General features: G+C 49.5%; 1 protein-coding gene across 1 annotated transcript in view; it reads right to left on the minus strand.

The window, feature by feature from the left end:
• The window catches only part of MSI2 (musashi RNA binding protein 2), a 247,878-nt gene that overhangs the window by 72,832 nt on the left and 150,718 nt on the right, over nucleotides 1-24,328 (minus strand). The window contains exon 4 of the mRNA XM_014964982.1: nucleotides 22,282-22,330. Within this exon, the coding sequence (XP_014820468.1) occupies nucleotides 22,282-22,330 (49 nt within the window). The remainder of the gene's footprint in view (nucleotides 1-22,281; nucleotides 22,331-24,328) is intronic.

Genomic DNA, 24,328 nt, shown 5'->3' on the forward strand with positions numbered 1-24,328 from the left:
TTATTTTTTTTCCTTTTCTTCCCCCCCCCCCCTTTCTTTTTCTCTATCAAAAGGAGAGAGACTTCTCTGAAAGACCCTGCGGTCAATTTGCAGGGCCCTTTATCGCAGAAAGCCGGGCTTTGATTTCAATGGCACTACACTTTTTTTTTTTTTTTTTAAAAGGCACTATATAAAGAAGAAATCTTCAATCACCGTATATAGACTCTTTTCTTTCCCAGTATGCCAGATGCAACCTGCTGTGGAAATGCACAGTTTAGAAGTGGGAGGCAGGCGAGCAAAGGGCTGTAACAACCACCTTACATCTGAAGAAAAACAAAGGCCACATAATAAGGCTATCCAAAAGAACTGACAAATAAATAAAAATATTACATAGCGCACACATTCACAGAATTAAACCCTTATACGTTCCCTGAGGCTGGAAAACATGCCTTTCTGCAAAGTCAATGCAGCCTAAACACAGCTTCCCTCTCATGTTTTGAGGGTTTTGTTGGTTTTGTTTGTTTGAAGAACGTTACAAACCAAAGGATGCTCCTGGAAGCCTCTGCTGCTGCATTTTACCCACCCTGGGCTGCCTCCCACCCAGGGACGGAGAGCACGGACCCACTTCTCAGCCCTTCCAGCTGCTGGAGGAGGGTTTATAACATCTTGCAGGGAGGTTCCCTTAATTAGCGCTATGTAACGCAGCGCAGGATCCCGGCCACGTCCTGCTGGTGGCTGTCACACCGGCTCCTCGTCAACACCGGGGACGCTCCCAGCCCCAGCATCCATCCAGAGCTCCACGCTCCTCCTCTGAAACAGGGCAAACAGCTTCAGATAGTCAGGAGCTGTCAGATTTTGCATATGTCCAGGGGGCAAAGGCTGAGAGTGACCATTAAAAAATATATACAAATTTTTAACATGGCATATATATTTTTTTATATGGCAGACACACTCTGACATCTATTGAAATGAAAACCCAAAGCCAGTACCAAGACACCGAGGAACACTCAGCTCCCACACAGAGCAGAGCTGGGTTTATGTCTCTGCTCAGGGTGTCCTGCCCCCGCTCCCCGTCTCCGCACGGATGGGAAATCGCATCCCAGAGGATCCGAGCTCGAGGCTCCGGGCCACGGTGGGGGCAATCACTGGATGAGCAGCGACCAGGGACATCCCACCAGCCTGGAATCACACTCCGGTGACCTGACACGAGCCCAGGGCCACCATCTTCACCCAACCCCATCTGCGCGCTATTAAATTGTGGCTGTTTCTGCTTTTTCAGCTGCCTGTCTTGCAGGAAGAGCAGGGACAGGGCAAATACACGTTGCTCCAGCCTTGCTGGAGAAGGAGAGCTAATCCATTTACTGGAATAGCTTGTTGATATTACCAATCTCCCATTGAAGTGACCGGAGTAAACCTAACGTATCTTAATCATTTTTCCCACCGTTGGAAGCCAGGCAGAAAAAAAAAAAAAAAGAAAAGCCAAGAGCGTATTTTGGGAGCGCTGCTGGAGAGATCCCATTGTTCTTTGCCGCATCAATAAAAGCAGGTTTGCTGTTTGATAGTATAAAGTGCTCAAGAATCAGAGGCAACAAAGGAGCAGAATCACCCTGGGAAAGAAAACTTTTAATAGGGACCACACGGAGCCGAGCAGCTCTATAAAACAGATCTGCTGGCGACGGAAAACAAGACTGTGAGACAGGCACAAAATCCAGAGCCCTTTGCTAATAATCACACCTATAATTTCAGGAGGCTTCCTAAGGTTTCTCAGATATTGCGGATGCTTTTCCTCCTCTGCTTTCAGAGGCTGTGCATGGATAGACAAGGCAAAAGAGAGATATATTCTTTGCTAAGCATCCAACCTCAAACAACCACAATTTTGTCATCTCTGGGTGCCTTAATGCCACCTTCTAACCTCCCCCATCACCTGCTCAGGGCAGCTACAGCCAAGTCATTCCCAAGTTTGCTCCCCTCCATCTGCCCCAGAACCTTCTGCCGAGCCTCAGGATGCCGGAGAATCACGCACCGGAGGACGGGCCAACCGAACACCTACGGACCCATGGGTTTCTGCCAAAGCTCCCCCAAGAAGAGCGGGCCACGCTGCTTTTTCATCTGCCACCTTCAGAGGTGACCTTCTCCAGCATCCTCGCTCCCGTTGGGATCCATCCAAGCCCAGCTCCCGGGTGCTTACACCCGGTGGTGCTTTATTAAAAGCCGCCTTCTCCTCCTCGTGTTTTTGGTGACATTGCTTTATGGATTTCCCCACGCGCTCAACCTTTGCTCAAACCATCGGGGGAAAAGCGCTGGAATCTTTCTGCTTAAAAACAAAAGCTCCGTGAGCAGCAGTCGGAGGGAAAGGTGAACTAATTAAACACACCGGAGCATTCCCTGGAGCATTCTCACAGCCTGGGTGCCACCAGCCCAGACCTCAAGCTCCCGCCTGCCCCATCTCCCCCCCCAGCACTCACACCCAGCCCACCCCTCTCCATTCTCACCCGCAGCGGGGGCAAACACACACCACCTATTAGTAGCCAAAACCCTGCAGATCCAGCTCCTGGAGGGCTCTCAACCTGAAGATGTGCCTGAAAGCAGAGAGGTGTGGGGGGAAGGCACTCCCAGTGCCGTGGCACTGGCAGAGCAGTTCAAATTAGAATACCCTTTGCTTCCCAGCTTTCAAAACAGACAAAGGAATTGCCTTTGGAGCAGCGGTGTTTGTGCGATGACCTTTCCCTATTGTGTCTGCAGGCACCAGAGAACAAAGCTGTGCTGGAATCTCACCGTGACTCCCTGGCCGTTCAATCACTGCTGAGCCAGTCGGGCAGTCACTTTGGGGTCTGAGGGATTTTTTCCTTGGTGTTATTTTGCTGGGATATTCCACCAGCGCCGAGGGACTAGAAACCCACCCAACAGCCCAGCCCAGCCCCACACGGTCTTCCCAGCAAGCGGCACACCGTGTCTGCGGCACTCAGCTCTGAAGTGGTGCTCTCAGAGGTCTTGGCTGGTTTAAAGTCACATTTTGCAAAGAGTCCAGCAATCCACAGGGTGCAGGGATCCGTGCGCACCCCCAGGGACCAGTAACTGCTCACCACGCAGCTCAAGCACAGAGAAATGCAGGCCAGGCTTCGTGGAGACTGTTCCTCCCTCCAGATTTACACTTGCCCAAGGATTTACGGTGTCAGAGCCAGGCACTGCCAGGACAAGGGCTCTGCAGACCAAGTCCTCATCCCTTCCAGCTCTTGGGCTGCAGCTGGAAAGTTCAGCTCCTGCTGCTGCCCCGGTGCTCCACAGCCCCTGAGCTCAGAAAGCCCCGTCTTCAAACCCTCCTCCATGACCCTACAGTTGCACTTCCACCTGAGAGACAACAAGGAAACTGCTGGGGCACAGCATATACAAAAGCTGCCTGTCTTATTAAGCAAAGGCTGGCTGTTCCCAGAAGACTACCAGTGGCACAGGAGAAGGGGGGAGCCCGAGAAGAGCCCATCCCCATCCCTGTCCTGGTCCCTGGAGGAGGATGAGAGTCTAAGAACCAGAAGATGGAGCTGCTGGTTCCTCACCTTGGTCATCCACTAACCTCCCATGTGACCTTGGGCAAAGTTCTGCTCTCCAGGACCTTCACTTCCCAGCCCAGAAAGGGAGAGGTGCCCCTCGTAAAGCAATTGGGACAGAAGGACCTACAGTACATACGGAGGGGGAAAAAAAAAAGAAAACCCAACAAACTAAGCAAAGCCTTGCAGCTCGGCGAGGCACAGTACAAAAGCCTTGCTGCCAGTCAATGGGAGCAGACTATTTATAGCTGAGGATCATTAACTGCATTAAAAAAGTTTGATGTTCTCTAACAATCTGTGTCATTTCCAAAACGCTGGCCTTCCCCCCCGACGGCTGGCTGATAACGGGAGCGGCGGCGCTGAATAGAGGTAATTATTCGCCAGTTCAATGGGCTGAGCCCGCCGAGCCCCACTCTCAACACAAGCGTGTCCTTTCCCCAGGGCTCTTATTTAAATATTATGCCAGCTCCCACAGCCTACCAGGGGAAGAATACTGCTACGTATACTCCCATAAAACAGCGGAATTATGAAAAATGCCTTGGTTTTTAACAAAATAAATCACCGCACACCAAAAAAGTGCTTATTCCAACCTAGTGCTGGAAGAGATTAACATGCCAAGTGAAGTGAAGTGAAGCATCCCTCTTCTGAAACACCAACGCTCACCCTTATTTCTTTCTCTCTGTTGGCCATGCCAGCTGCCTGGCTGTGGAGACAGGACAGAGCTGGTAGGACCACTGAAACGCCTGGAGCCACCATGTTAGAGGGAGGGCCTGGACCAGAGGAGCTGAGCATCATCCAGACCCTGAGCTCTTCTGGTATCGACCCCCAGACACCCTCTTCCAGCCCCGATCAGGACACGAACCACGAGGCACACTCGATTCTCATCCAGCTCAAAGTTTATCAGCTTGTAAGAAATGTACAAGCGAGAAACCACAGATAACGCGTTGCCGATTGTTATCGCCAAGAATAAAGCTCCTGTGATATGACACATCGAACGTACGGTTTTAAAGACTTAATGTTTTGATCTGCTACACGATGCCATTGTCATTTCAGGCCAGTAAGAGTGACACCTGCCTGAAACCACGTTCCATCCATCACAGGAGGCACACTTTATCCTTCACCATCATGTGCAGGACTCGGAAATAAGGCGGTCGCCAGGGAGGTTTCTGCAGGGCTACGGCTCCAGCCAGGTGCCCACAGCAAGAGTGAAAATCATCTCCTTCAATGGGTTGTGCAACCAAGGGAACCAGTATAAAAATGAAGCTATTGATTGTGCTGACTATTTCAACATCTACGGAGCCCAGCTGATGCTCTCTCCCTTCTGCCAGACCCCACTGAGATGCCCTCAGCCCCATCGAGGCTGCAGGAACACACTGACCTGGCACGGCTGGTGGCCCCGACCCCTGCCAGCCCTCCCCATGGCATCCCCTCCCCATCACGAGCCCGAATCCAGCAGAACCCAATAGCCATCAGCAGCAGTCACCATCTGACAACACTGCCCGGCAGCTGGGGAGAAACACAGGCCACGAAGGTGGGTTTGGAATCACCTCTTCCACCTAAGCACCATGTCGCTTCTCCCCACTTAACACAGCCTGGCACCCACACACTCTTAAAATCCTTTAAGGAGCTCCAGGCAGTTGACAAAAGGCTGCACATTTTGACTTTAAAACGTCAAAACTCGGCCACCAGGAACTCACAGCTGGTGTACAGGAGGGCCACAAAAAAATTTGGAAACCACCAGAAACACTGAGCTCAGAAACAAACTCCCAGTGAACTGAGCCCAAGACCTGGTACATGATGATGTTCCCTGCCCCTGGACCCGGGTGCAAGCTTTAGGCTTTGATTTGTGCCACATCTTGGCTGAGAAAAACTGAAATTTCCCCCCTGAAGCAGCAGAGAGACTCCAGAGCCCGGCTGGAGAGCGGCTGAGGGCAGGGGACAGACCTCGAGCGCGGGGATGGGGAGGGCAAGAGATGAACCAGGAGCTCCACGGCAGGAAACCTGCCGGCACCATCCCAGCCCAGGCTCTGACGTGCTCTTTGCCAAGTAGTTCTGTATTTTCTTGGTTCTGTGTTTTCTCAGCGAGAGGCCAGGCACACGGGCAACGCTCAGGGAAGCCACGCGTTTGCTCTGAGAGCACCAAGCCTAATTACCTGCCAAGCCTCCCTGCCTTCTGGAGCACCTGCCCTTTAAACTCTCAATAATAAGGGCTCTCCTTGCAAACACTCCACGCAGCTCCTGGTTCTCGAGTTGCCGTTGCTACAGAGCGCCGTGTGCGGGTCCCTATAGCCTGGCACAGCCCCATCGGGGGAGGAGGAAGAGGAGGAAGAGGAGGAAGAGGAGGAAGAGGAGGAAGAGGAGGAAGAGGAGGAAGAGGAGGAAGAGGAGGAAGAGGAGGAAGAGGAGGAAGAGGAGGAAGAGGAGGAAGAGGAGGAAGAGGAGGAAGAGGAGGAAGAGGAGGAAGAGGAGGAAGAGGAGGAAGAGGAGGAAGAGGAGGAAGAGGAGGAAGAGGAGGAAGAGGAGGAAGAGGAGGAAGAGGAGGAAGAGGAGGAAGAGGAGGAAGAGGAGGAAGAGGAGGAAGAGGAGGAAGAGGAGGAAGAGGAGGAAGAGGAGGAAGAGGAGGAAGAGGAGGAAGAGGAGGAAGAGGAGGAAGAGGAGGAAGAGGAGGAAGAGGAGGAAGAGGAGGAAGAGGGAGCGGGGTCTGGAGAGCGCTGGTCCCGCAGGGGAAGGAGCACATCAGCTTCTGCTGCCCTGATCGAGTTGAAAAAGCATTTTCCACCCCAGCCAAGGACTTCACCAAGCCCCACGCTGGCTCTGAGGGGATTTTCCTCACAGGTTTGGTGGCAGATCCTCCCGTCTTCGCTCCCCGCGCAGAGAAAGTTCCCGATCCATCACGGCGGCTGCCCCGGGGCTCCTGCCTCCCCACACTGCTCTCTCCAGATAAAAACGCTGCTTTTTAAAATTATCTTTTGCCCACAAGCGAGACACATGCACAAAAGCAGCCTTTCTGCTCGTCAATAACGGGAACTCTCACTACATCAGGAACAAGAGATATTTTCAGCGTGTTCCGAATCAAGTTCGGAAAGACAGATGGGAAAAGAGGGGAAAACATCCAGATATTTGCAGGTTTTCTGGCATTTTGGCAATTCCTCCCTCTCAGTGCAAGAATAAAAGGTTTGGGCCTGTTAAAAATAAATCGCAGCTTGAGGTTCTGTATTTCTTCCCTCCCCAAAAAACTTTTCCCCAAAAGTCTGACCAAAAAACGTAGGGAAGTTGCTGTCACCTGTTATAGGGAGACCAGAACTTCCTTCATTTCCACACACAGAGCAGACACATTCACCCTGGCAGTTCAGAGCCTCTCACCAGACAGAACTCAGAACTCTCAGAAAAAGAAAATAAATTAAAAAAAAAAATGTAAACAAATGCAAACCCTACCCTACCTGCAAACCCCGTCCTCTCGTTCTCTTGCACCAACACCCCATGTCCCACCGATGTCTCCCACCAGGTGCCACCCGTCTCTGGCAGGACAAGACTTCACAGGAGACAATGTGATGCTCAAGGCCAACGTCAGCAATGCCTGTCTCTCAACTAATCAGCAGGCAATTAGCTGGAAGAATTCAGGGTGAAGCTTCAGCCGGAGAGCAAACCTTCAGCCGTTAAAGTCCACCCTCAAATAATGAGACTATATTTTAATTTCACATTTTCCCCTCCCCTTATTTACCTCCAGGAAGTAACATTAGCGTTAAAAAAAAATATAAAAGAAATAAATCCAGCAACAGCTTTCACCTATTCCTATATATCATTTGTCATTTAATTTGAGAATTAAGCTCTGTTAATAGATGCAAACTACCTTTTGGTGCATGCAGGCAGTGTTAATATTTGAATAACTACCACCACCAACAAAACACAGAGGACTAATACATGCACGGTCATTCCTTCTAACAGGAAGGATTCAGTTCTAATTTTCACAGAATATTAAACCAAATTTTAATTAGATTATACTAGTGCCTCCCTAATAAGTGCTGCCAAAGGGGAACTCCATTGTGCAGAAACACACTCTGCAGTAGAAGAGAAAAACTTGCCAGTGAAGTAGCTTAATCACTGAAGAGCTTTGAGGTGGCTCCTGTGTTTTTTTTTCATTGTAGCCTTCCCACACTTTGCAAAGAGGTTGTCAGAGATGTTTAGTCATAGTCATTTCTCTGGAAAATGAAAAGTGAGCTTGACAAACAGGAGCGAGATCAGAAAAGAGAAGAAAAAAAAAAACGAAAAAAACCTGTCAATATGTGAAAGACATCCTGTTCCTTCCCAGTGACCCAAAACGCCAAGGCTTGCTACGTTAAGAAATAAAGAAAAAAAAGGGGACAATCTCCGAGGAACAGCTTGTACGTGGTGGAGACCAGCGCTGCCTCCATCCTGGTGTTCTCCAAGAGCCAACGGAACCGTCCGTGCGCTTTTGCTGTGACGGCGAATTTAAGAACAAACCAAGAAAAGCAAAGAAGGTTCTCCATGGGATGTAGGATTAACTTAATCCTTGCGATTCTTCTGAGAACGAAGGTGTCTTCACACCTAGCGTCCCGAGTGCCTTCAGTTTTCAAATGCAATTAAGAAAAGCTACGAGAACTGCCAACCGACTTGGCAAACAGACCGAAGTGATGAGGAGAAGGACGCAGCCCTTGGCCTGCTGAAAAACAGGTCCCTTTTCAGTGCCTCAAGTTGAGCATCCTAAAAATCACAGGTGACTTCTGGAAGCCCTTGACCTCCAGCTGCCCTGTGGTGAGAGCTGCCAGCTCGGTGGCCACCTTCCTTTGAGGACCATCCCTGCCACCGTGCCAGCTGAGGTGGCACGGAGGATGCCCACCACCACCAGCAGTGGGGACAAGAGCTCTACCGGATGGGACCAAACCCATGAGACGGCCCCAAACCTCCACGTTTACCTCTGGGTAAAACAAAACAAGGCTGTGGTTTGACACAGGGGTCCTTTGGTGGCAGCACCAGCCCCGATGCTGGCTCAGGGCTGCTTGTGCTGGACCATGGGTGACCTGTGCCACCATCAGTGGGACCTGGCCAGAAGCAGGAACCAATGTTTCCATGGGCAAAAGCTGGCCATGGATGACACCACACAACAGGTCCAGCTCCACGGGTCGGGTAGAGGGTGCCCTAAACCAAGTGCATCCCCCCCCTCCATCACACGTGCCGCTGTGCTTGTGACCAGTGGCCTTTTCCGTCTATTTTTCTTCCTTTGTTTTTTATTCTTTCCACTTTTTACTCAATCGGCCCCCGTGTTTACAGCTCACTACACCACAAATCCTTATTTCATGTCACCCACTGGCCCAAGCTGTCCCCACTCACTGTTTCTCCTAGACAAGTTAATAAGATGGAAGGCTCCCCGGAGGCCTCGAGCCAGCGAACATTATCACTTGGAAGCAAGGCAGAAATACTGACACATCGGAAATGACTTCAAGCCTATTAATTACCCTTTCTTCTCTGGCAGATCTTTGAGAGAGAGCTTGACAAATTGAAAGGCAGGAGAGATCATCCTTCCCTGCCCCAGAAAGAGCTCCCACCCACATCCACACAGGCAAAACACACACCCCCTCGAAAAACCCCACTGTTCTTTGTTTCGTTATCAATTAATTCATCAAAAATTAGCTGAAACAGAGGCTGGCTGCTGGTGACAGATCTGCCCTTTCCCTTTGTGCTCCCATTTCCAAGGAGGCAGGATGCTGACACGCAGCCCACGGGGACGGGGGGAGGCTCTGATGGGGACGGGGGTGGCCGGGGACCCCGTGGGTGCCAGGGACCTCGTCACAGCTCTCCCACCCGTGGGGGACATGGAAAACCTCCTGCTGCTGCACCGGGAAAGCAGGTCTTAGTTTGGAGCTTCCCATCAGCAAATGTCAATAATCCCCATGAATATGATCAAACCCGGTGCCCCAGACGCACTTTAAAATCCCCGTGAACACCCCTCAGCCCCTTCTTCCCCTCCCTCAAAACGTATTTTAAAAATCCTTGCTGGCATAATTGATCCTAATTATTATAAGCATTAGATAGTAAATGCATTCCTACACGCAACGTGGCTTCAACTCTGGGCTTTCAGCAAAGCCTATTGTATAAATAAATGACTGGATTTCTTATTCAAGAGCTTCAGATTTGACAGTATTAATTTTGATGCAAAATAGCCACGGAAGTCTAGATAAAGTCACTACCTTCCACTACAGCTTTATTTTTAAGGTGATTTTCATAATTTCTGGTTTTTAAAAAAAAACCACAAGCCTACGAAATAACTTGAACAAAAATCTTCAAGCCATTACCTAGAAAACTATCATTAAATCATTTGTTCATTTTTATTAGTATCATTGTAATTAAAGAGAATCATATTTCAAAAATATATCTTCAACAGCACTTATCAAAACCCATCCCTGCAGCCTATCAATTAGTATTACAATAACCTCGCTCCCTTGTTGCCTTCGCTATTAGCATTTTGATTGAATGTCTGTTGAAAAGTGACTGGTAACAGAAGATTGTGTTCAGAAAGTAATGTTTCTTTATTCGCTTTCATTGAAGCTTGTCTCGTTGTCTCCAGTTCCTACTCAAAAGAGACAAGACAGTTCCAAAAGCAGTAATTTTGATGCAGGATTATTTTCTTTTTTTTTTTCTTTTTCTCCCCCTCCTTCTTCTCCTCAGCGAGGTGAGATAGATTGGGTTAGGCTGGACACAAATGCTATTAAATCACTTGACAGCAGATTTGGGGGCTGCTGTCGGCTCCGACCTCAACACCCTCCAACAGGCACCAACGGCCGAGAGGTGTCACGGCATCAAGAGCCACCAAACGTGTCCCCTGTGAGCCAGGAACACACACCACGGGCCTCTGCAAACGCCCTTCCCAGAGACTCAATAATAATAATAATAATTAATAATGCATGAGCTACTCAGGGAAGTTTTTGGCTACGTCTATTACTAATAGTGTTGAACGTAAAAGGCAACAATTTATTAGATAACCCTTAGCACTTTGGGCACATATCACTGCAACTCAGAGAGAGTTAAGTTCCCCAGCCACAATAAAACCTCTAACGAAGGACAGATCTGTAACTAACGTCATTAGGGAGGGGAAATGGATGCATTCGGCAAGTACCATGAATTATAAAGACAAGAGTTCATTAAATCTACTACATTAAAATAAAAATGACCTGCGTGTCAGACAGTTCTATTTACTGATATTCCCTCCGCTGATGCCTTCCCCTGATAAATCACATTCAGCGGGCTCAGCCAACACTTACCCAAAAACATTTCAATTACCTGGACGTGCTGGAAACCCGTCAGCAATGTTGTGCCCCGCTGTCAACCCCCCCGGCCCCAAGGTTTTGGGGGTTTTGAGGGGAAATCAAGGCGACCCCACTGCCACGTCCCCCTCCTGCCTCTCCCCCAGCGTGCTCCCTCCACTTCCAGCGTGGCAGCGGCACAGCCAATTAGACTAATAAGCAATTTAGCAGGGAGGAAGGAGAGGGAAGCCTTCATCGGCTGTTGGCATAGTGAGGATGTTCCTGACCCCCCTGCAAAGGCACGGCCTTCCCCACGCTGCTGGGTCGGGGTGGTCCCTGCTGCGGGGGCTCAAAGGCAGCGGCGGGTCCCTCCGTGCTTCCTCCCCTTCTTCATCCTCCTCCATCCCTCCTGCCACCCATCCCAGCACCCGTGCTCCCCACGCTGCCGAGGAAGCCTTTCCAAAGCCTCCTCCTCCTCCCTCAGCCCCGCTGGCAGCCAACAACAGTGTCAGGTACCAATTTCATTTTTAAAATGCTCCTATCAAAGATTTAAGGTGAAAGATGAGAGGAGCACACTACATCATCATAAAGGAAGCACTGTATAAGGCATGGTATTTTACAAATCAAAACAGTTATCAAAATGAAAAGGTGTGAATATAAAAGCAGAGGCTGAGGGGAGGCGGGGAGGGAAGCACCGGATTCGGGAGACATTGATCAGATTTCAGGTTTTCTTGGCAAGTCTCAAAGCCTGGGAAGAACGGGAACAGCAACACTTTCACTGTCGTTTTAAAACTGAAATAAAATGCCAGGTACGTTTATACGTGAGCACGTAGACACACACTCATCTATACACAAACACCCGCTTATTTATATGCCTTTTCATATAGATAGATCTATAAATATAGATACGTATTTTTCATACCATTACCCACGGCTGTTGGGTGCTTTTATCAAAGTCATCTGACCTGGAAAGCATCTGTTGTTAATACCACTGTTTTATTATTTATCAAATCCATTTCTTCATTGAATGACTAATTTCATACCCACAGCTGCTCCCATCCTCCCGAGCAGCTGCTCCTTCCCCTGGCAGCCGGGAAGGGTACGGGCCCCCCTTCATCTCCAGCTACGGGACCAGCACCCCAGGCTCCTGCCCCACCAGGACCAAGCCAAAGGGCCAGGAGAAAACCAGGGTGGCCTCACTGGGAGCAGGGAAGGGGCTGCTGGTCTGCAAGGAAACAAATCCCACACTTCTGTCAACTGATTTTTTTTGTTTTTTTCCTGCAATCGCAGGGAAATTCCAGAGATTGGAGGAAAATGAATGTTTTTACCTCTTTTTGCCCACGGCAGGGCAGCAAGCCCCGGGCTCCGGGCACAGGCTGGCACGCAAACAGAGATCAAAACAGAGGAAAAGGGCTCATAGAAACACAGAAATTGGGAAAAGCCAAACCCTCCTCCAAGACTTTTGAGGGATTTTAGCTCATCTGAACCTCCCGTGAGCTGACGGGGAATATCCATCGTACAGCGATGGTTAAAGGGCTCTCCCTGGCCAGGCTCCCCCCGCAGACCCTGCCTGACTCCCAGTGTGCCGTGGAACACGTGTGTTCACGCGTGACTCCTGCGATGGAGGGTGGTTTCCATCCCCAGAGCCCTGCTGTGACCGGGGCCAACCAAGGAACACTCAAATGACCTGCCCACCAAGAGAAAATACGGAGAGACGGTGCCGTGGTCAAAGACCTGGCCTTGGGATCAGCGTCAGGAGCTGCAGGAAGGTTGGTTCATGGCCCTGATCCCTGGTCCCCCCCCGTCCCTGCACCTTCCCTGGGTCACTCCAGGGTTTAATTCTCTACATGCCTGAAAAGAGCCCAGAAATCACTCGAGGGAGGGCTGTCTGGGGTTAGTAGCGTTGTATCCGATCACTCCTGGTCTTCTCCCAAAGTGGAGAAGTGAGGAGGTTGTCAGCATCGAGAGGTGTTTTAAAATGGAGAACAATCTGTGAATTACTAGATTAGCAGACGGCAGTCTTTCTGGCCCAGAAAACACTCGATAAAAGGAAAAAAACCAACCCACAACCCAAATCTGCCGACCTGCACTTTCGTGAAAGAAGCTGTTTTTCAACTTTCTTATTCTATTGGATCCAGCGAAAAAAAGTGCCAGATGTTCTTATTTCAGCTTATATATACAAAAAACACACAGAATAAGCAAAATCACTCCTTGCCAGCATATATTAATCAACCTAATTAAAGAAATCTTCAGTCAAAACTTAACGTTTTGGGAAAACCACTCTGGAGTACAGGTAGGAGGGCACCGATCTGAAATGGTGTGGACCCCCGAGCTCTGTGTGACAGAGCCCCCCCAGCATCACCCCGCACGCCCCGATGGGGGTCAGGGTCTTAGGGGAAGGGAGGGAAGAAGGGGAAGACGAAATGGTGAATAATCTCAGTTTTTAGAGGTGCTTTGCTCTCCCCTTGCTGCTAATGCTATTGGGGAGGTGAAGAGAAATCAGCCCTGACCCTCTTTGGCCAAGGAGTGGGAAGGAGCCAGGAATGTCACGGGCAGAGCCCGCTCCAGCGGGAGGCTCCGGGGTAAAACCTTCCCCTGGCGCTACCAGCATCAGGGGTGTAACCCCCATTTCTGCTGAATCCTGAGATTTTAGGGATAGGGGATGTGTCATCTGTTTGTTTAAGCAGGTCACCGGGACGCTCTACCTACGGCAATGACCTTGTAGAATTAAAGGCTCCGGCAGCATCCGGGTCCCAGGCACAGCCAGGTCCCTTCTCGGGGACACCAAACGGCTGTGGCTCCTGGTCTCAGCCTCCCCAGGCTCCTCCACCATCCTCACCTTCAGGAAAAGTGCTCTCAAAGCTTTACTATCAAACCCAGCAGATATTAAAAAAAAAAAAAAAAAAAAATATCTTCAGCAAAAGCACTCTCAAAGCTTTACTATCAAAACCAGCAGATATTAAAAAAATAAATAAGTAAAAAGCGCCCCCCCCAACGCATTTTTACGAGGACTCACCCAGCCTGCTCTCAGCGATCCCCTGGGAAAAGACAACATGGTGCCAGGGAGTGACAGCCGAGCAGTGTCTCCGTATTTTCATATCCCATTTTTTGGGCAGGGGCAGGCCGTGAGTAGCTGCCTATTTTCTCAAGGTCACCAGGCTGATTTTAATTCTGCTCGTTGTATAAAGACTGCCCCTCTATGTAAATGTTGCATTTTGTTCTCCCTCCCGTTTCTGGCCTTTCCTCAATTAACATTTTCAAACAGTCCCACAAGACTCCAAGCGCTACCTGCTCATCACCTCGCTCCCGCATCCTGGGAAGAAAAAGGGGTTTTGGTTCCATCAGGACCGAGTAGATTCATAAGCAAGAACTTATTCAGGGCATTTAGGGTTTCTTTCCATCCGCAGATTATCAGGATTTTTGCTAATTCATCTGTCACTCAACCCGGTGGCTCAGCAGTGACTATAAAGATGGTAAACTTTAAGAAAGCCATGTTAAAATGACCTCTCTGTCTTTTCCACGCAGCTTCAGGGGGGAAGGTTACCTCGCCCCATGCACTCTCCCTGGCAGAGCTCCCGTACACCCACTTTCTGCAAGTGTAACAGAACTATTATCATAATTTCACAAAAGTTCTTAAATATTTGCACAACTCTTGCTTTATGTTTCCTGGAGAACCTTTCAGAGATGAGGCAGCTCCGCCGATTTACTCTGCGCTCTCCGTGCGACCGTAGCCCAATTGTGTTAAGTTACTGATACTGTTCAGTACGAAGCAAATGGGAAGATTTTTCTTTTTAAGACAGTGAGTGCCAACGGCAGCTCTGTGGGAAGGAAATTCCTGGTTTTCTGCCTGTGGTCACCACACAGATACCTGTGAGACCCACATTGCCACCTCCCATCCTCCTGCCTTCCCCTCTGAGGCACCTGGACACCAGCCCCTGGTGATCTGCCAACCCACCACTCACTGCATCCCAGCAGCTTCAGAAAGCTCCCTGGTGTTTGAAAAGCCACTTCATCCCCTCTGTATAGGGGTGCCACAGAACACCCTGAATTTCCTCCTGCAGACCTTTTCCTTCCTGCAGGTTGTACCCTCCAGCTGTGATTCCTGCAGCTGTTTCTATCACAAATGAGAGCAGGATGTCACCCCCTGCATTTCTTAACCCCCTTTGCAGAGCTGTCAGTGGCCCCACACTGGGCACCGGGGGCCACCAGCCCCCCCTTTGTACCCCAAGGAGAGGGAGAGCACCTGGGACCAAGCCCCCCCCAGCATCTCCACTGGTCACCACCTGTATTGGGGCTAATCGAGAGGAGGATGGATAAATTAAGAAAGTCAAAAAGGTCTGGCTGTGTAGGGCTCTCCCCCCGGGCAGCAGGAACTAAATCATTTGTTGACACATGTTGGCTACGAAGACAAGATACAAATTAGTTTTACAAACCCACTGTCCCTTACAATATACTTTTAAGTTGGTATTTACCTTAAAAGTCTGCGTGTGTAACAAAAGACTGGCACACTAATTGCTGGGCTGTGTCTGCAGCCTTTACTGCAGGTTGGCAGGATTGTTTTTTTTTTTTTCCTTATTCTTATCATTATTATTATTACCGCATTTGTTTGTAAAACAAGAAAATAAAAATGTCAAGCCATTTCCCGCGTGCTGCTGGCAAAGGCAGCGTTGGGTTTTTTCCTTATTCTTATCATTAATATTATTACCGCATTTGTTTGTAAAACAAGAAAATAAAAATGTCAAGCCATTTCCCGCGTGCTGCTGGCAAAGGCAGCCTCTCCCCGTCTTCAGAGGAGGTGTCTGCACACATCTATCCCCTCGGCGCGGCCGGGCCAGCGCAGCTGCTCGCTCCTTCTCCTCCTCTGGATGTAATTTTCATTACGGGTATAAAATTAAGCAATAAGGTATGACAGACAGTACATCGCCGGGCAATTATTCCAAGCCTCAGGTGGCGTTATCCAGCAGGAGGCTGGGGGCAGAATGACTGTAACCACCCGAGACGTTCAATAATCGCCTGGAAGAGCGTGGCCGGGAGCCTGACGTGCTGTTCTGCGCCGGAGCCTGCGGGACCGGGGCTCATCCTGCCTCCAAAGCCTTTATTTTTACACTTCACGTAAGGTGAAGCCCCGACGCGGCAGCAAGAGGCGCTGGCCAGGAAATTAAAAGACAAGGGAGATGGATCCAAAAACTGGCAGCTTTTCCTTTTTGCTCTGTGTTTATTAACACCGACGCAGGGAGCAGCACCGAGCCCGGAGAGCTGGGGGCCACCAGCACCTCATCCCGTGAAAGCCACCACCCCGGCCGTGGCTGTCACCCACCGTCCCCAGCACAGAGGGTGAGGGGCAGAAATTGATGCCCAGTGGGAAACTGGTGGGATGTGGAGGGGGGGAAAGAGGGGCTGAAACCAGCAGCCCCCTCCCCGAGCCCCAGCCGGAGGAGAACTCCTGGAGCGGGGAGGTGAGCATCGCTCGTCAGCCTCGCAGCCCTTAACATGTTCTACCACATGAATATTTATAAGCGAGGATGTAATATTAAAAACACACACGCATAAAATATTAATATGGCACATGTCATAGCTGCAATCTAAACAGATAGGTATGACTGACGGCATTATTGCTCAGCCATCACCACTCTCGCTGATAGGGCTGTAAATGGTAAATAATATTAACTAATGAATCTTCACGGCCCTGGTGAAGTTTTGAAGCAAATATTTGCTTAAAAAGCACTCTAAAAAAAACAACCCCTGTCTGCAGCTACTCCACCCTCCCACCCTCCGTGCCCTTGGCAGAAGATAAACACTCTGCATCCCCGTGCATCAAGGGTTAAAGCCTCTCTCTGTGCTGCAAACCCCAGGTCCCCGGGATGAATTTCACTGTGGAGGGAGCGATGGGGCCGAGCGAGCGCTTCCCTCCAAACAACCACACTCTCTGGAGCCCCATTTATGAAGTGATAAAACCGACAGGGGAATAAAAGCCCGTCTCATCTAGGAAAGCAATAACAATAATACCGCCTCCATTTATATCTTATGTCACACTTTTCATCCAAAGCCCTTAAAGCACTTTATGCTCTAAAAAAAAAAAAAAAAAAAAAATATAAAATACCACCGCTGTGTTTGTGGATGCTTTTCCAGGATCCTGCGGATCAAACCTGGCCAAACAGCAGCTCTCCCTTCAGCCCCGTCCTTCTAAAAGCAAAACTACGTGAGCAGGAGAAAGGTTCCCTCTGAGCTGTCCTCAAAATGCTCCGTACTATCACCAGGCTCCTGCCAACAAAAGCTACACTGAAAATGACCAAATTAGGCAATTATTTCTATATATTTTAAATACTCTTTACTCAAAACTGCCTGGGGATGTGTTTTTAAATGCACATGACCTTGCCTTACTTGAGGGAGATGGCGATAAACAAATAATTGCAGCGACTCTTAATTATATTTATATCTCATCTATAAAAATGTCAATTATAACTTCAGAGGTCAACTACAAAACTGAGGTTTTGGCAGCCGGACAGAACACAAAAGCCTATTTTTCTCCTAAGAACAGCATCATCCTTCGCCAAGGCACAGACGATATCTCACTAACAACATCACTCCTGTCTCTTCCAATAAATACAACCATTATGCCAACCGCTTCCACCTGGACAAGTACTTTTGTGCTCTGAAATCTGCCAGCTGGGGACGGTGCGAACGCGAAGCACGACCCCCGTGTCCCCCCCAGGAGCAGAGAACACGGGAAGGACCCACAGACCCCCCTCCGGCGTGTGCTCTCGGCAGCACGAGGGGCACAAACCTTTCAGTGTGAATTCTGCAGGTTTGGATGAAACCCAGACTTCTCCTGCCGTGGGGACACCCATTTCCCCCGGGCTGTGGAGCTCCTGCATCTCCAGGAGAAGGTGCCAGGCCGTGATGGGGGGGTCTCGGGGTGCCCCCCTCCAGGGCAGAGCCTGCTCAGAGCTCCACAGGGAGCTGCTTCAGGAGCCAAGCCAAAGTGATTCTCTGCTGGGACCCTGCCCCTCACCCAGGCATGGAGGGACCACCCAGCCCAGGACCCCCCAGCACCCTCACCCTCCCCGGTTAAAAAACAGGAGGTTCACAAAAACCACAAAAATCCAAGTCATTTTCAAGCTCCGTCAGGATCAATGCCTGTCTCTCGGAGATGCTTTAACCCCTAACACATAGGACATACTGTTTGCATCAAACAGACAGCCTGCCTTTCTTTAATTTTGTTTAGTTTTAAGATTAAAGAAGTCCAAATCACATGCTGTCACTTCCCTCCGCTGTCCCCTGCCATTCCTCACGGTGTGAGGGAGAGTTAATTGATATGAAAATAACTCTGGGGGCTGTATGGCTTTGAAAAACATATAGCATTACGTTCAATACCGGCAATTACAGCTCGGGGGATTCAATCACTCAAAATCTCTATTTGTCTTTTCGCAAGTTCAGGCCGTGGGACTGATGTGACACCCGGCGTGGACAGCTGCTGGAGCGGTCACTGCAGGCACAAAACCAGTAGAAGCTGGTGGAGAGCATCTAAAGATGTCACCAAGAGCACCCCATCACGATAACTAACCAATACACCACCTTCTCTGGGCTCATCTCTACCCCTGTGCTTAACAACTGAGAAAGAAAGGGGATTTTCCAAACAGATTTATCAGGAACTGCTCTTTCTACAGAAGACCCACAGTTTGGGAAGGGCCGAGCCACTCCTGCACCCCTCGGTTCAGCCACCTTCCATCTCACCCTCACTCCTCCCCAGCACCCTGCAGGACCCCGTGGGTTTTTTACTCAGTTTTGCCGGATTGAACAAATAAAACCCCTGCTGCTGGGGCCTGGGGATCGCCCGGGCAAAGCCCAAGGGCACGGCAGCCGCCCCGTCCGGCTCCCGCAAATCGTTATGCTTTCTGGAGCTCCCGTCCATAATGAAGTTAGAAGGACATCATCATCTCACCAGGCTCCCTCCAACCCCAGAGATCAATAACTAATGCTGAACTCCAGATTTTATCTGCACTTTGCAAGGGTAACAAAATAACACCACCCTCTTTTTTTTTTTTTTTTTTCTCCTTTCCAATTACTAAATCCTTTCAAGATTGACCCAGTAATTTTCAGCTTTATGAGATTTCAGACAGCGATGAAAGTGATCTTCCAGAGTGCTTGGAGAACTTACGTGTGTGGTTTTGCTCTCTGGATAGAAGTGCAAAAGTACAGTACAGGGTATGGAAATAGAGGATTACCCAAAAAATGGCATCTTAACTAAGTGGACCCGGAGATATTTGCCTTCCAAGTGCCAGTTTGTTGCCCGCTATCACAACTAAGTGGCCAAGACACAAGGAGAACCCTTGCAAGAAGACACAGCATCCCAGTGATAAAAATTAACCATTCCTTCAATTCAATACTCCCAGATTTTGTAGCCTGCCATTAATATGGCCAGACAGATAAGCCTGAAACGCAATAGCCCCAAGTCTTATTTTCCTGAGAGAACACCCAGGAATAGTTGGGCATTAAAAGAGAAAAGAGACCCCAGCAGAGGCACCAAAGCGCTCAGCTCGATGGCATTTTCAGTGTTGTGAAAGTTATGTGCTCTATTGGCAAGGCATTAAGTTTCACGTCGGGTGGGGCTCTCGAGCCTTCCCAAGGTATTAATAAAGCTGTTGGATGATGAGCAGCTTTGAAAATCCCTCGTTATGTCCGGTTAAATCCCTGCCCTCCCAGTAACTCCCGGGGCCGGTGGAGTTGCCGCTCGTGCAGGCGAGTTACACGCTACCGGGGAACGCACACACGAGTAACACACACACGAGTAACACACACGTGCCAGAGTTATGTCAACAAACACTCTCAATCTGCTTGCACGGAAATTTATCTCGCCTCGGAGCAGTCGGGAGCAGATTTTAATCCGTTTCCTTTCCCTTGCCCCCGTTGATTATTCCGGGCACAGACCAACTCCAGCAAACCACAGCGGATATTTTTTCTGCCATTTCTCTTTCCCTTGGCTAATTCGAAGATACAGATTGCAGCCCGCAAGTGGGTTTGAGAATTGCCATTAACATCAGGGCCGCACGCTACTGCATTTTAAACGTGTTTCCAACACAATCAGAATGTCACAATTTGTAAAATCTGAGGTGATTTTATAAACGATCGATGCGGCAGAACTCGCTTCATCCCCACAGCCCGCTGCCCGCTTTATTAGCCTGATTAGTGGGAGCTACCTGTACAGAGCAGGAAAAAATGTCCAGAAATACTGGATAAATTCAAGCTTGAAGATGAAGATGAGTCTCTACCCTGGCTGTTACGCTTGTTTTTCCCTGCCACATGTACTTGGCAGAGTAAAGACCCAGAGCTCAGACTTCCATGCCCCTCTGGCAGCCCCTTGGCACCGGCCGGGCTTCACCCAAGGAATTTTGGCTTATGCCAGCAAATAATCAGCGTTGTCCTTCACCCAGCAAAAGGGTAAAGCCTGTTCCCCAGGAAACAGCCGCACAAACAAGAGCTGACCCTCCTGGGAGCCAGAGAGCTCCCGTGTTTGCCAGGAGCAGGGAGGGGGGCTCCAGCCCCCGGATGGTACAAGCCACCGGGACAGACACGGGTCAGGAGCCTGAGGCTGATGGAGCACACGGAAGATTCTGGTAACATCACCTCCAACAGCACCTACAGTCTGCTTTTGGTCCTTTTGGACCGATAATTCCTCCCTTCTTGGATGGAATCTAGGGGCTTCCACAAGGATGCTAATGCAAAGAGAAATGTTATGGCTGGCACGTAGGAAAAACAGGCTATAAAAGAAAATCAACCACGGAAATAAATTTACAGAATTCCTGGGGGGGAAAAAAAAAAAAAAAAAGACCTGTTGCCTCTTGTCTTCAACACACACTGTGGGGGGAAAAGCCCTTTATGGAAAAAATGAAAAGTTTGATGGCAGCTAAAGGTGCCCCCACACCTGGAGCCCTCAACTTCAGCAGTTACAGACCTTTTCTCCAGGAAGGAGAAGGGAAAGATGCTTTTGAGAGAGGAACACCCCTGGAGCCCAGCAAACCATGTCAGAGCAGGGATGCGGGGCCCTTGTGCCCAGCACAAAAACACCACATCACGCAATTTCTTCAAATGCAAGAAACAACATGCCTGAATGGAGAAGGGTATTTTTGGCCCATTTAAGGATGGGTTGCAAAGAGAAGGGTGGAAAATTCCCTGGATATAAAAAGAAGTTGTCAGGGGCTGAACTTTCCAAACTATATAAGAGTTTTGAACACTTGGTTCCTGTCACAAAACTGATGGGCACTGGCTGTTCACATGCCTTCCCTGGCTCTGAAGAGCTTATCTTTCCAGGCAAGTCTTTTGCTCAACTGCTGCTGAATTTTCCAGGCTGCTCTGATCCCCGACTTCAGAGAGGGATGGGTGCCTGGGAGGGAACTGCTGGAGGGAGGGAATGTTATCCGGGAGATCTGCCTGCCTCACCCAGCCATCCGCATGCACTAAGCTGCTTCTTAAGGCAAATATCAGAGCAGTGAATAATTCTGACAGCGCTAGAAGATCAGGTCCTCTGACCCTGCCATGGTGATGAAGAGGAGGGAAGGCAGATGCTCCCCACTCCCTGCTCCCCTCTCCCCTTCCCGGGGCTCCCATCACTCCCAAGCCATGAGCTGCCTCCAAACACATGCAGCGTTAAAGCAGGGAGACTGGTGGCATAAAATCAGTCTCGTTTAGAAAGAAGGGAAGAGGAACCTGTCTCCAGAGCAGTGTCTGGTGCCACTGTGATACCCAGGTACACTGATAACATGAACCACTCGCCCAGAGACAGAGGAGCATCATTTATCTCCACCAAAAGGAATGGCCACAACACTAACAATAACCCCCAGCTCATTTCCACAGAACTGTACGAGCAGTGATGAAACCCCTGTCTCTCTCTTGTGAAATACATGAAGGGAAATTCCTCTTCTGGAGATGCTGCTTATTCTGAGCTACCACCAGCAAGCAGTCCCCAGCTCCAGAACCCCAGCAGGCTTGAAACCTCAGCGGAGGGGTTTGGCACCTTCATTTCCTCATGTCTCAGCTTAACTGGGCTTATGCCCAGTTTACTCTGATGCGAGCCACCTTGGCACAAACCCTCTGCTTCCCTGCAGCCTCATCACACCCAGCCCTGGGGCTTTACTGTCCCCAGGGACACCACAGAGCCTGACAATGGTCCTCCCAAAGAGAAGTCATTAGACTGACCAGCGCAGCCATCCCTAGTAAAAAAAATCCCAGTGACACGTGGCATTTCGTGCCCAACAGCCTTTCCTCTGCAGAGTCATCCCTAGTAAAAAAAAAATCCCAGTGACACGTGGCATTTCGTGCCCAACAGCCTTTCCTCTGCAGCCCCTGCAGGACCCAGGGAGCTGCCTCAAACACAAAGGTCCTGCTGATTCAGCGCCGTTGGGTTCAGCCACCGGCTCCTCACACTGACACTGATTTTTGGGGCTGTGCTCACCGTGCAGAAGCCGCCACAAAATGTGATGTCTGAGCTCTTGGCTCTCTCTTACCTCTATGCCTGTTGGTCGTCTTGTCAAACATAAGCATGGCGTCCTCCACCTGCAAGAGAGAAGAGGGGAGACGCACGCGTTAACACACACGGATCCCAACACATCTGCTGCTTTCAAGCCACGTCCCAGCTGAAGTTCAATCCTAAAGTGGAAAAGCGGGCATTAAAATTTGTGTTGCCCCAAAAAGCCAGATATCTAAGGAGCTCTTCCTTCTTGTTGGTCCCCAGCTGTGCCTCATCTCAGCCTCTTTCCCTTTCGTAGGGAGATAGGGAAGGGCCAGGACAGGAATCATGGATGCAAATCAAGCCCATGACTTCTCCAAATCAGAGTTACTGTCTTGGCTGAGAATTAGGAGGTCTCAAGAAGTATGGGCAGGGTAAAATCTGGTCAGCCAAGAAAGGAATTCAGAGGTTTTCAGAAGGCCTTTTGAAAAGCTAGAGGAAAGAGGGGAATGGGAGGAGGGAGAAAGTTTAATTCGCATCAGGCTTGGCATTTCCACTTCAGAAGAGAGATGACTGATGAAACGTATTGAAGTGCAACCAAATTGCTTTCAACTTTCATTACCATTTGCATGATTTATTCCACCTCCATTTAATCTGTGCAGCCACACCTAAAATTTTACACTTATTTCAGAAGGATGTTGTGCTGGGGTTTATTTTCCAGCATTATCACGTTTTAAACGGTTTCTGCGAGGCTGCAGGAGCTGGGGCAGTGGGGACTGCAGGAGACGTCCTGGGCAATCTTTCTGAAAAGAAATCACAGACTCACTATTCCCTGCTGGAAACGAGGGGCTGATGGAAACCTGTGTCACCGCTAAATTGCAGGAGACGCTGCAGGAAGGGAGAAGATCTTGAAGAAAAGGGTCCGTTCTTTAAAGGACTCCACTGCGGGGGTGGGTTTGGGGTTTTTTGTTTGTGGGGCTTTTAAGGTGTTTTTTTTTCCCCAGTAATTTTTACGACATTTCCACATTCTTACATTCTGGCTTTCTGTAAATCATTTGTTTTAGGTAAGTGACTTACAATGCAGGTACATGCTCTCTTCACCTCACATGATGCCACCAAAAGGTCTCCCTTTCACCCCAACTGCCCCTGATGGCTTTGTGCTGACCTCCCTCCTTTCTGCCACCGCGTTCACGCCACAGATCAAGCCAGGGAACTGCTGCGGGTTCAAATGACCCACACTTTCCCTTTCAGATTAGTTTTCAGCCAGCCCAGTTTCCCAGCAGGGCCACACCAGCGCCTGTGCTGCCCCAGGGGCAGAGCAGCAGCACCCTTTGGGAAGGTGGGACCACTCCGGGTGGCCGTGGCAGCTTCTGCTGCCTTAATGTGATGCCAGAATTACAGCAAAAGAAAATTATAGAAAGTTCCTGCCTGGATAAAATTCCCAGTTCAGGGAGTACAGTTTGACTCTCATGCAGGGGACACACATCCACCACCCTTCTGTGCAGAACCACAATCTCAGTCTTGGCTGGGCAGAGATGTATTTTGAGAAGGTGGTAAAAACACAGCTTGAACCTCAACTATGGGATAGAAACAGGTTCCAGGAGAAAATAAATAAACACAGTACAGCAAAACCTTACACACCATCTAAATGCATCTGAAAACCTGCCTCTGGTTAACTTGCTCTTGACTTTTTCAATCAAAGTGGTCTGCGAAATGTGTTAGCAACGGCCTGAGATGGTGGAGAACAGCACGTCTCCTTGATACCCATCTTGAATGAGACCTAAAGATGCTGATGCACCAAAAAATCCAAACCACATTAAGCACAGAGCCATTTGTCCTGCTGTCTTTCCTCACTCCGAAGAAGAAAACTCACAAGAAGTATGAGCAATGCCAGGAGGCAGATAAGGACAGAGCTGCCCTTCACCCTACCACCGCCGCTTATCTCTGCTCCGGGGTTACGTTTGCACAGCAATCTTTATTTTTCATTCTCACAGGTCTTGGCCTCACTGGAACCAAAAATTACATGTCGCACCTAATGCTGTTTGCTCGAGCATCGTGGCTTCCTCCACCTCACTCCCCCCAGCCTGCTGGCCACCCTTTTGGCC

The sequence above is a fragment of the Calidris pugnax genome, unplaced genomic scaffold, assembly GCF_001431845.1.
Source record: "Calidris pugnax isolate Ruff unplaced genomic scaffold, ASM143184v1 scaffold45, whole genome shotgun sequence".
NCBI lineage: Eukaryota > Metazoa > Chordata > Aves > Charadriiformes > Scolopacidae > Calidris > Calidris pugnax.